The 13687-nt window shown below is 37.3% G+C and overlaps 1 protein-coding gene across 1 annotated transcript in view; it reads right to left on the bottom strand.

Annotated features, from left to right (window-relative positions):
* Window positions 1-476: 476 nt before the first annotated feature.
* The window catches only part of LOC126088470 (protein madd-4-like), a 474106-nt gene continuing 460895 nt past the window's right edge, over window positions 477-13687 (bottom strand). Inside the window, exon 22 of the mRNA XM_049906612.1 lies at window positions 477-1778. Within this exon, the coding sequence (XP_049762569.1) occupies window positions 1666-1778 (113 nt within the window). The 3' untranslated portion in view covers window positions 477-1665. The remainder of the gene's footprint in view (window positions 1779-13687) is intronic.

Here is a 13687-nt window from a genome sequence, read left to right as displayed (position 1 = left end):
TTTGGCTGGAGTTTGACATTCAAATTTTTCAAATAATACATAATTAGCATGAGCGCAATAATATTAAAACACAAACAGAAACCTTTTTATGTTACATTTGTGATGATCAATGCATAGAGTTACAGGATTTTGATTCAGTTCAAAGTACTAAATGCACAAAAAGCATCTCTTCCTTTGTACTGGTACATAACTGTTCACTTAGACCGAGGTCTTTATATATAAATGGAGATCTTCATTAAAATAAAGTGAAACTGTGAACAGAGTTCTGTGATATACTGGTAATAGTGCTGTAAACTCATGAAGGGAGGAAAATGAATTTAATGTTTATCATGAAGTTACAGCATGAAAAAGTACTGTAAACTGATCAATGGTGAACAAATAAATAAAGCCTATCACTGATTATTACAGAATTAAATGAACTGAGAGAAAGAGACTGCATGTTTAAATCAAGTAATAGATGAATATGACCCAATTTTAGCTTTTAAGATTCTAGATCCAACTGAAATAAAATATGTTATGTTGCGCGGTAACCACACATAAACTGATCTGCACTGTAATCAACAGTAATATTGCATAACAACAACTATGTAAGTTGCGATTATGCTGCATTTATGTTCTTCCCACAATTTTTTCAAGTAATTAGATGTGGATGCCAGAATGTTTTGAGAACGATTCTTTGAATTACTTGCAAAATTACATATGACCAATTAAACTTTATTAAGATTACAACAGTATCAAAGGAATTATTCCAATATCAATATTTACAGTAACTCAGATACTTATGACTATTCTGGAATATGTCTTAAATCCGAAGTTTCTATGATACCAAACTCTGCATTTTTAATCTTCCCTTTGGTGTACAAAAATGAATGATGGCCCCATATTTACTCTGGGATTAGTTTTTTCCTCATGCAAAGCATAAAATCAGTTAGACAGCACAATAGCAATTTTCTGAAGTGAAACTTCAGATTTATTATGTAAATTGGAAATATAGAGTCCACTGCACTTCGCACATTTAGTTTTATCTTCATTAATCTGACAGTCTCAATGTTCATTATTTTCTTGATATTTTATTTACACTTATAAATATAAATTCTTTGGAATGTGGAACAAGAATTTCAATTTGTGTAGCTATATGAAAATTTAAGATGGGCATATTAAAACAAATATATTGGCAACAGTTTAAGAGCCAGCTTTTCCTTTATTTTGCTGACATCACTGATTTTGCCAATGTAAGACACTCTCAGGTGAAGTCATTACTGTTAGTGAAATGTTTTCACTTGGACTGTGGTAAATTTTCACACGCTATAGCACATATTCCAATGTCCAGAACTAAAGTTCACATGGAAATATTACAAGTTTTGATTATTTATACAGAGGAAATGTAGCCATGTGTAAACATGTTGGTATGAACATAGCACAAAAGTATGGTGTTTCATGTGAAGGTAAAAGCAGAACATTAGCACACTGTTAAAAAAAAAAAAAAAATCACACACAGAATTCTGAGACCACATCACTACAACCAATGCCCAAGAATATTTACATCTTTTAAAGAGGAATATCATCACTGTGTAGTACACAGTCTGTATCTTGCTTTTATTTAACTTTAGTGATACACAGGTGTTTTCCCTCTTCTTGCAGAAACAGTTGACTGAATCTGCCAGATTAACCTTTACTGCGGCAGGACTGACAACACTGATACTGGTATTGGTACATACCACACACTTTCATGGTTCTCACTATCTGACAGTATTTTGACTGATCCTTGCATTCTAACACTGTAAAGAGACAATAGAAACTCGTTAAATCTTAATGTCACAATAACTTGAAAAAGAGACAGATTATGTTATATAACATGGTACAAGAGAAGGGGCAATAAATGAAATATTCAGATGTTCTTGGTAAATGGAGTAACATTTAACTTTGGATAACATAGAGTAGTTCGGCTAACTCCATGCAAGGCACAATGTGTCACCGTCAATAACAGTACAGTGCAGGGGAAAGGAAATATGTAAAACTGATTGTTAAAAAACCCTGCATGTTCATTTTGATCAGAATTTCAACTAGCAATCACATATACTAGCTCTTCTCAAGTGCTTTCATTCAGCAACATTTGCTCTATGTGTCATTATGATTTTGGTGATGGAAACATTAGAAAATTAGTTTATTTTGTATGCTTCTATACACTGATATAAGATGGAATAATTTTCTGAAGCAATTCAACTCACAGACACAAAAATAGCCTCCACTATATACATCTTGACCTTTCTTTTATGCAGAAAGTAGCTGATGTAACCGCAACAGGAACAGCCGCAGGGTTGCCGCTAACGAAAACGCGGCAGGGTCGAACAGGAGTGGCCCGTGAACATAGAAGATGGATGATCGGGAATAGAAGGACAAGCCTGATGACAGACAACTGAGCAAGAGGTCAACAACAAAGTATTACGCAATGGGGTCATGAGAGATAACCTCATGAAATCAAACAACATCCACTCGTAAATGGGAAGTAAGCCCACGCAATGTGAACACGATGTCTGTAAGTAAGATATCGACCAGCTCAATGTGAATACCAGACTGCCTTGCTGAGAGAGAGGCAGCAGCCTAAATACACAATAGGGTTTGCCGCTATTGGCTGCTGGGACGGCGTGCTCCACAATGGCATCCTCACGTTAGACTCAGGGCCAGGAGTGGGCACAGCCACAGCTTATGGCGCAACTGCTGCAGAGACCTCTAGTGGTCATTGAGTTCCATGCCATTTGGCACAGATTCAAAACCGATGGCGCTTGGTACCAGAGTAGCAGTGTATGCTGCCATAAAAGTATTTGACCACCCCTGCGCTCCTTGTGAGTTAAAGATGGTGGCCGATAATGAAAGTTATGAATGCAGATTGAAATAAAAAAGATCGCTGTTGCTGAAAAATCCGGTAAGCAGGGGAAAATATTATGCAGAATGCCCAAAACTCTCATTTCAAGATTGTACACATTAGTATTTTGACAAAAGAAACCAATGATAGAAAATGAAAACTTCAGCCAGTAAGCAATGTCTGTTGTAATGTTGTTGAGTATGTTGTAAAGTTCAGTGCAGATACTCAAGACATGCAGTACCGAACAATATAATTTTCAAGTGACAAGGTAACGAATATTTCATGTATGTTTCAATACTGTGTAGTGGATGTATAATTTTGGCAGATTTATATGAAAACACTTATTTTTTGTTTCTAAGATGTGTGCATCATTTTAGCATGATTAAAAAAATAACTAATATCAATTTTAATTTTTCACATTTTTATTGAAAATACGTTACCTGAATGTACATGTGCAAATATGCTGTCAGTAATGGTCAAATTACTTACCTGAAGACGAGTTGCAGAATCCTAATTTAAAAATAAAAAACAATTATAAGTGTGCTAGAAGAATTTGGTCATAAAAACTGTAAAATTCCTATTTTTTATTGCTTTTCTTTGTTTTGGGGCCATCAGTGCTATGCACATTACTATGTAAGTTTGTTCTAAGAGAGATATTGTTGTGAGAAGTTCTTTGGGAGAGCTCTTGCCATATGCAGTTTAGTGAGACCTTGTGGATGATATTGTTTGGTAACAGTAATAAGATATTTGTCTATAAAAGTTTTTTTAAATAACGAAAGTTGTATTGGCAAATTTAATAAATTTAAGATGCTTACAATTTGAACTCTGATTTTCTACATAATCTTTGAGCTTACTATCTACATTTGCCTGAATCCTTCTAACACTTGGGAAAGAGGACAGAGGAATTTAGAGAAGACTATGAAGTTGCTGATGGAGCAGATAAGTAAACATTTTATTTCAAATTTGTGTCTGCCACCTTTCCAATTTAAGAAAGCCAAACAGTGTCAAATATAAATCACTTCAACAAATGTTGCTAGAAAGTGGTGGCATGGTACACTGTGAAGTTAATGTTTGTAAACTTTTTATGTTTCATAGTGAATAAAATTTGAGGAAGAAATTTCTGAAAATGCACATTTCAAACACAGCATTGTATGGTAGCGAATTACAGACTGCAGGAAAACTGAAACACAACATAAAGAAAGCATTTGAGATATGGTGTTACAGAAGAAGGTTGAAAATTAGCTGAACCGATAAGATAAGGAATGATGTGGTTCTTCTAATAACTGGTGAAGAAAGAAACATATGGAAAACACTGACAAGAAGAAGGGATAGGGTGATAAGACATATGTTGGGACACCAGGGAGTAACCTCCACGGTACTATACGGAGCTCTGAAGTGTAAAAACTATAGGGGGAGACAGAGATTGGAACACCTCCAACAAACAGTTGAGGATATGGGGATGAAAGTGCTACTCAAAGAGGTCAGTGCAGGAGAGAAATTCATGGTGAGCTGCATCAAACCAGTTAAAAGACTGATATTACAGGTACTACCTTGAAAAATAGAACACCGTCATCTGTGATGTGTCTACATTGTGGTTAATGATCTTTTACAGTTCATGACTGGTAGGCAAAGATGTACTATTATTGGACACAAGTTGTTAACGGTATGCAATTAACATATGGTGTAGCTAAGTGTAAAGCCCAGAGAGCCAACTGAAGGTACAAGAAAACGTTTCGCTTCTAAGTATCAAATGTTTCAGTGTGGGAAAGAAACCAGGTTGTACAAGGTATAGAGAACTGTGTCAATTCATTTTAAATGAACTGTTTGCACAATGTAATTTGATAAAAAAGTGTTGGATCATATGGGATAAGATTCATCAATAAGCTCCCATCAACTCATCCTTGAAATGCATCCTTCGACGAACACGGAGTGGAGAATATGGATGAAACAGCAGTTACAGGCGTATCACAAACAACAGCTTAATTATGTCAATGAATAATCTAGTGCAAAATTGCTGTACTGAACTTTGGTTATCTTTTTGAACAACTGCTATAAGCTAATGTTGCTGCTACAAGGTATAAATTGTTTCTTTCTGATAAAAACTTGGATTTTCATTTATTATTATTTGTTTCCTACATCAGAGGACTCAGTTTAGTTCCTCTACCACCCACATCATTTTGACCCTGCAAATTTGTGACAATTCGTCTATTTTTTGTCTAGGGATAAGACATTTTCACTACTGATCAAGTTACCAGTTTCTATACATTCTTAAGTAACGCTAGTCCCTGATCTGCACTGTATATTCACACATAACAGACAACAAAATAATATGTGTAAAAATTTCAACAGCCAAAAAGAATGTTTTGAATGAATTCAAATGTGAAGAATGTGTAAAAGAGTGTATCAACAATATTGCAGAGGTATCAGGAATATATGAAGGACTAGCTATATTCTCTCTTGTGTATCTAAAAAGGACATTGTTACACCAAGCTAAGTCAGTTAAAGAGCCATTCAGTACAAAAGGGCACAGTATTAGTATGAGTGAGCTCAAATGAAACAAATTATTGGTCTCTGGGAAGTAGAAATGTCATTTTATGACATTTTGGTTTATGCAAGATTTGTTTCTATAAAAGTGGTGTATGTGTGGAATCAGTAGGTAGAAGAGAATGATACACAGTGACAAGCAGTTACTGGACCACACATTGTTGCCATTGTATTAGATAACTGCCACCTTATCAGCAATGTCACAAAAGGCCTCATAACTTTGACAAAAGTGTTTATTTGACAATGGAGCACTCCAGTAGTATGTAACTATCTGCATTAGTGGTCTGATGCAGTCTACATTGGAGTGGGCTGGTGGCATTCATGCAATTGCATTAGCTTCCAGTGTTCACAGATTAGAAATTCCTCAGACAACAATGGGCATGTGAATACCATTATTGTCATTCTGAAGGGCAAAAATTTGGTGTTTTCAGATGAGTGCCACTGCAACTTGTTGCTACAATCTGAGAGCCCACATTGTTGAGCAGCACAGCAGACAATCACCAAGTGTGATTTTTTTGGGTTGCTATGGGATGCTACATTCAGTTTCAACTCCTGTGTATTGAGAGTAACCACAACAGCAGCCACTACATCAGGGCAGTATAAGAGCCTGTAGTACTTCTCTTTCTTTAGGCAACTCCATATTTCAGTACAAAAATTCACCATCACAAGTAGGAATGAATATTCAAGCCTTCGTTAAAGAGTGACAAGGAGCACTGCTTACATGGCCTACAGATTCACCTGATAATGTCAGTCACCTAACATGTCTGGCTCATGGTTGTTAGTTTTGATGCTCTGTGGTCTCATATGCAAATGATATGGTGAAAAACTTCCTAGAGACATATCAGGTCAGTTTACATTTCACACTGTAAAATTTATATACTTCAACTGTAACAAGCTAGGAATAAGCACAATACTGAACTCTCAGAGTCCATGCACAGTTTTGAAACTGTAATCATTTTCTGAACTGTCATGTAACTACAGTGTGCTATGAAGGCTGTTTCAGTCATGTGTAGTCTTCCTGCTGTTGGCACTTTTCACAAATGGTAGTGTATTATGATATATTAATTTTTGTTATAGATGTAGTCGGTGAACTAGTTCAGGCCACTGAAATACTGAAAGAAATGGTATTCACAATGGCAAAAATGATTCAATATTGCACTTAAAAGTAAATACTGGTTTCCTAATAATCACATCAAAGAAAAACCCACTTGAGAAAAGAATAAACTTATGAGACAGAAAGGACGGTCAGTGCTTACTATCAGGAGGCAAAAGTATTGCTGACAAGACATAGACAAAAGTACAAAAGCCTACCCTAGCTTTTGCAACTGATATTTTCTTTCTCAGCAAGGAACAGAGATTAGTTTGGAGAGGGTTAGAAAGAAGGGGGAGGTCACTCAGGCCCCAATATGAGATGGACCCACCTGTTACAAGGATGAGGAAAAATTGTTTCTTTGAAAATATCCCAATGCCATTGTTGTGCTTTGACAAAGGCATCATTTGGATGAAAGATTTAGTTACTATCCTTTTTTCTTGTAGTTAAAATTATACATTTCTTTACTTGAGTTATAAAAAAATTTTTTTTTTGTTCTCAAGGATTACGGAGAAATCAAACTGCAATAGAAACAACAAAAAAAGGAAAAATATTTTAGTACTATAATAAACAGTTCAAGAGCAGGTATTATTTTGTCATTCATACAACAGATGAAATGACTATATAGTAAGATAAAGATCACAGATAAATTTCATCTCCACACATTACTGGTTTCCCTACTACTGCACTGACAGTAGTGCAAATATGAAAGGGTACTACATATTATTTGCAAGTAATTAGAACATGTACAATACATGTAACAAATTTCCATTACAAGGAACATATATATTAAATATCTGGTGCTTTTTTTCTGTAAGTAGTATGTTTACTTGTGTGTAGGTATGTATATCCATGTAAATCCAGTTCTGTAATGCAAGCTTGTGTATTCCTAGTTATCTTAAAAGGCTCTAAAGACAAACAAATCAAACTATACACTTACCAACAACAACCACTACAACCAAAGCTACAACAACAACAACTACTACTACTACTACTACTACTACTACTACCGTAACAAAATAAAACCAATGCTGTTAGTACTTTGTCCACTTCCATCACCATCACCACCACTTTCATTCTCTTTTCAAAATTGGACAGAGAGAGAGAGAGAGAGAGAAAGAGAGAGAGAGAGAGAGAGAGAGAGAGAGAGAGAGAGAGAAGTATAAAAAGCTTTTACTGACAGGTTTAGTTTCCCATGAACTACTTCACTTTTCCATGTAATAACCATTCACAATGAAGCACTTGTTGTAACATTACATTAGCTTCTTCAACCTCTCTGCACAGGCAAGCATCTTCTGTTTGGGCATTGAAGCAGCTGACAATGGTAGTTTTGAAGAAGTTGAATTGCACTGACTGTTTTTATGATTTTCAGTTCATGTAGGATACTCATGTCTCATCACTCTTAACAATGCAAAGAAAAAAATCATTTCCATCTTGTCAATAATGATCCAAAACTCTCATGCATTTGACATACTCTGCTCTTTATATTGGTTGATAATCATACCAATATTGTACACTACTTATTTTGCAGCTGGTATCCAAGCTTTGCTGCATAATGTTATAAATAGAGGTGATCCAACGTGGAAGGATTCGTCAGCCAGAGCAATGACTGCCAATAGTTGTTCAGATTACAATTCTTGGTTCACTTGCTGTAGACTTTCAAAGTTCTGAATAATAGGCCTGCCACTGATCTCTTCATTTCACACATTTCTATGGCCACTTTTAAGGTGTTTGGCACCATTTTCTAACTTTTTCTTCACTCATTACTGTACGCTTATAAACTAGGTCTAGCTCCTGATGAGTATCTGTAGATCCTTTTAGGTACAAAAAATTAAAATACTTTGCAACTGGTGGGAGCCATAATTTTTGAAGTCATTGTTGTTTTCTTTCATTCATAGTTAAATGACTACTGAATCAAAACAACTTATATACATTCAATAAAAATCTGTAGCTGTCACTGCATTCATTAAACTTTGTTAAATCTGCAAATTAAATGAAACAACAGGTTTAATGTTACCAGCCACTGTTTATTTATCTCCAAACGCGTTTCAAAGATTTAAACCTCCATCATCAGGCGGATTTACATTTTTTAGTATGATGTTTGGGTGTGTATTGTGCTATAATTTTTTGGAGGAACTTGTGGCACTGTCTAGTGCAGAAATAAAACACAATTTCAGAACATGGTTTTGGGTTTGTTCTGACAAAAAACTAAGCGTATATCTAACGGCAAAAATAAAATAAGTAAAATAGATAGGTACTCTATTTTACTTATTTTGACCCACCAGGGTAGCTCAGAGCACTAATGTGCTGATTCTTGGACTCCAGTAGGTGCGCCGGCTCAGATCGAATCCACCTGATGGATTAACGATGAGGGCTGGTATGCTGGCCAGCTTGGATGCGGTTTTTAGGCGGTTTTCCACATCTTGCTAGGTGAATACCAGGTTGGGCCCCTACGTTCTGCCTCAGTTACATGTCTTGCAGACATTTGAAAATGTTTGTACTATTCCATGGCTTACACTAGACGCAGACAGCTGCGGTACACTAACTCCATCCCGGGGGGCTCGGGGTGGCGGCAGGAAGGGCATCCGGCCATCCTCTGCAACTAATGCTGCCATATAAATAGTAACACGACTCACCCCATTTTGAAGTGGGACAATGACTTCAAGAAAGAAAAAAAAAACTATATTTTACTTATTTTACTTTTACCGTTAGATATATGTTCAGCTTTTTGTCAAAAGAAACCCAAAACAATGTTCTGAAATAGTGTATTGTTTCTCCACTAGACAGAGCCACAAGTTCCTCCAAAAATTCGTAAACACAACACATGCACTAATGTCATAATAACAAATGTAAATCCATCTGAGGATGGAGTTCTAAACCTTTGAAACGTGTCATGGAGATAAATGAACAGTGACTGGTAACGGTAAACTTGTTGTTTCATTTAATGTCAATAACAGTCACGGTAAAGCCCAACCCAAAAGTTTGCATTTAAAAGTAATTCTGCCAATGTTTAAATGTAAAAGAATGGCCCTTACACTCTAAATACATGTCACTGCTATCAGCCACATATTTGCAGTTTTAAGGTCAAAAAAAGAGCATATACTGACTAGGCTAGGCATACTGCCTAAGATGATGAAAGTGACAAACTTCCAATGAAATTTTATATTATGAGTGCCTATCCTAGCCTCCTACCCCAATGAACCATGGACCTTGCCGTTGGTGGGGAGGCTTGCATGCCTCAGTGATACAGATGGCCGTACCGTAGGTGCAACCACAACAGAGGGGTATCTGTTGAGAGGTCAGACAAACGTATGGTTCCTGAAGAGGGGCAGCAGCCTTTTCAGTAGTTGCAGGGGCAACAGTCTGGATGATTGACTGATCTGGCCTTGCAACACTAACCAAAACGGCCTTGCTGTGCTGGTACTGCGAACGGCTGAAAGCAAGGGGAAAACTACAGCCGTGATTTTTCCCGAGGGACTGCAGCTTTACTGTATGGTTAAATGATGATGGCGTCCTCTTGGGTAAAATATTCCGGAGGTAAAATAGTCCCCCATTCGGATCTCCGGGCGGGGACTACTCAAGAGGACGTCGTTATCAGGAGAAAGAAAACTGGCGTTCTACGGATCGGAGCGTGGAATGTTAGATCCCTTAATCGGGCAGGTAGGTTAGAAAATTTAAAAAGGGAAATGGCTAGGTTGAAGTTAGATATAGTGGGAATTAGTGAAGTTCAGTGGCAGGAGGAACAAGACTTTTTGTCAGGTGAATACAGGGTTATAAATACAAAATCAAATAGGGGTAATGCAGGAGTAGTTTAATAATGAATAAAAAAAATAGGAGTGCGGGTAAGCTACTACCAACAGCATAGTGAATGCATTATTGTGGCCAAGATAGACATGAAGTCCATGCCTACTACAGCAGTACAAGTTTATATGCCAACTAGCTCTGCAGATGATGAAGAAATTGATGAAATGTATGATGAGATAAAGGAAATTATTCAGGTAGTGAAGGGAGACGAAAATTTAATAGTCATGGGTGACAGGAATTCGAGAGGAGGAAAAGGGAGAGAAGGAAACATAGTGGGTGAATATGGATTGGGGGAGAGAAATGAAAGAGGAAGCCGTCTGGTAGAATTTTGCACAGAGCATAACTTAATCATAGCTAACACTTGGTTCACGAATCATAAAAGAAGGTTGTATACATGGAAGAATCCTGGAGATACTAGAAGGTATCAGATAGATTACATAATGGTAAGACAGAGATTTAGGAACCAGGTTTTAAATTGTAAGACATTACCAGGGGCAGATGTGGACTCTGACCACAATCTATTGGTTATGAACTGTAGATTAAAACTGAAGAAATTGCAAAAAGGTGGGAATTTAAGGAGATGGGACCTGGATAAACTGACTAAACCAGAGGTTGTACAGAGTTTCAGGGAGAGCATAAGGGAACAATTGTCACAAATGGGGGAAAGAAATACAGTAGAAGAAGAATGGGTAGCTCTGAGGGATGAAGTAGTGAAGGCTGCAGAGGATCAAGTAGGTAAAAAGACGAGGGCTAGTAGAAATCCTTGGGTAACAGAAGAAATATTGAATTTAATTGATGAAAGGAGAAAATATAAAAATGCAGTAAATGAAGCAGGCAAAATGGAATACAAACATCACAAAAATGAGATCGACAGGAAGTGCAAAATGGCTAAGCAGGGATGGCTAGAGGACAAATGTAAGGATGTAGAGGCTTATCTCACTAGGGGTAAGATAAATACTGCCTACAGGAAAATTAAAGAGACCTTTGGAGAAAAGAGAGCCACTTGTATGAATATCAAGAGCTCAGATGGAAACCCAGTTCTAAGCAAAAAAGGGAAAGCAGACAGGTGGAAGGAGTATATAGAGGGTCTATACAAGGGTGATGTACTTGAGGACAATATTATGGAAATGGAAGAGGATGTAGATGAAGATGAAATGGGAGATACGATACTGCGTGAAGAGTTTGACAGAGTACTGAAAGACCTGAGTCGAAACAAGGCCCCGGGAGTAGACAACATTCCATTGGAACTACTGACGGCCTTGGGAGAGCCAGTCCCGACAAAACTCTACCATCTGGTGAGCAAATGTATGAGACAGGCGAAATACCCCCAGACTTCAAGAAGAATATAATAATTCCAATACCAAAGAAAGCAGGTGTTGACAGATGTGAAAATTACCGAACTATCAGTTTAATAAGTCACAGCTGCAAAATACTAACACGAATTCTTTACAGACGAATGGAAAAAGTGGTAGAAGCCGACCTCGGCGAAGATCAGTTTGGATTCCGCAGAAATGTTGGAACACGTGAGGCAATACTGACCTTAGGACTTATGTTAGAGAATAGATTAAGGAAAGGCAAACCTACATTTCTACCATTTGTGGACTTAGAGACAGCTTTTGACAATGTTAACTGGAATACTCTCTTTCAAATTCTAAAGGTGGCATGGATAAATTCAGGGACTGAAAGGCTATTTACAATTTGTACAGAAAGCAGATGGCAGTTATAAGAGTTGAGGGACATGAAAGGGAAGCAGAGGTGGGGAAAGGAGTGAGACAGTGTTGTAGCCTCTCCCCGATGTTATTCAATATGTATATTGAACAAGCAGTAAAGGAAACAAAACAAAAATTTGGAGTAGGTATTAAAGTCCATGGAGAAGAAATAAAAACTTTGAGGTTCGCTGATGACATTGTAATTCTGTCAGAGACAGCAAAGGACTTGGAAGAGCAGTTGAACTGAATGGACACTGTCTTGGAAGGAGGATATAAGATGAACATGAACAAAAGCAAAACGAGGATAATGGAATGTAGTAGAATTAAGTCGGGTGATGCTGAGGGAATTAGATTAGGAAATGAGACACTTAAAGTAGTAAAGGAGTTTTGCTATTTGGGGATCAAAATAACTGATGATGGTCGAAGTAGAGAGGATATAAAAAGTAGACTGGCAATGGCAAGGAAAGCGTTTCTGAAGAAGAGAAATTTGTTAACATCGAGTGTAGATTTAAGTGTCAGGAAGTCATTTCTGAAAGTATTTGTATGGATTGTAGCCATGTATGGAAGGGAAACATGGACGATAAATAGTTTGGACAAGAAGAGAATAGAAGCTTTCGAAATGTGGTGCTACAGAAGAATGCTGAAGATTAGATGGGTAGATCACATAACTAATGAGGAGGTATTGAATAGAATTGGGGAGAAGAGGAGTTTGTGGCACAACTTGACAAGAAGAAGGGACCGGTTGGTAGGAGATGTTCTGAGGCATCAAGGGATCACAAATTTAGCATTGGAGGGCAGCATGGAGGGTAAAAATCGTAGAGGGAGACCAAGAGATGAATACACTAAGCAAATTCAGAAGGATGTAGGTTGCAGTAGGTACTGGGAGATGAAGAAGCTTGCACAGGATAGAGTAGCATGGAGAGCTGCATCAAACCAGTCTCAGGACTGAAGACAACAACAACAACATCTTAGCCTGTTCAGTTGACGAGTTACTTTGTATTCTGGCCCATTCAGTTGATGAGTGACTATGTAATGTATTCAAATAATCTGATTATTACCTATTAAAGAGACAAAACCTTCGATGATGCTATTTGTGTGGCCTGAGGCTGAAAAATACAATCAAAGAACTATGAGAAGTGTGTGCATGCATGTCCTTTCAAATATTCTGCAGTCAGAGCATGTGCTTTAAAATATTCTGCAGGAAGGGCACTATATAATATAGGCAATGTGCTTTATTATTCTGAGTAAAATTCTGTAGTAATTCTGTCCTTACACATGCCTCTGTAACTGAAGCTGCTAACATGTGCTTGTGAGGCTAGAATCAAAGCATAGGTGGACAGATTGAATTTTGGTAGCGAAAAATTTTTCACTGCCAGTATTTAGCAAAATTGAATAGAGACGTAGTTGGATAGAATGTCCTAGTTCAGATTCCAAAACTTTGTCTCACAGACTGACAGTATGTGACACTTGATGGTTATTTGTCTGTGAAGCTTGGTATCTGTCTAAGCATTATCTGAGAGAAAAATGTCGTGCAGCAACACTTAGTTTCACTCTCTACCTTTCCTTCCAAAAAATGGCTCTGATCACTATGGGGCTTAACTTCTGAGGTTATCAGTCCCCTAGAACTTAGAACTACTTAAACCTAACTAACCTAAGGACATCACACACATCCATGCC

This window comes from Schistocerca cancellata, chromosome 6 (genome assembly GCF_023864275.1).
Source record: "Schistocerca cancellata isolate TAMUIC-IGC-003103 chromosome 6, iqSchCanc2.1, whole genome shotgun sequence".
Taxonomy (NCBI): Eukaryota; Metazoa; Arthropoda; class Insecta; order Orthoptera; family Acrididae; genus Schistocerca; species Schistocerca cancellata.
Note: the sequence above shows the minus strand (reverse complement) of the source record. Positions and strands in the feature narration are given on the sequence as shown.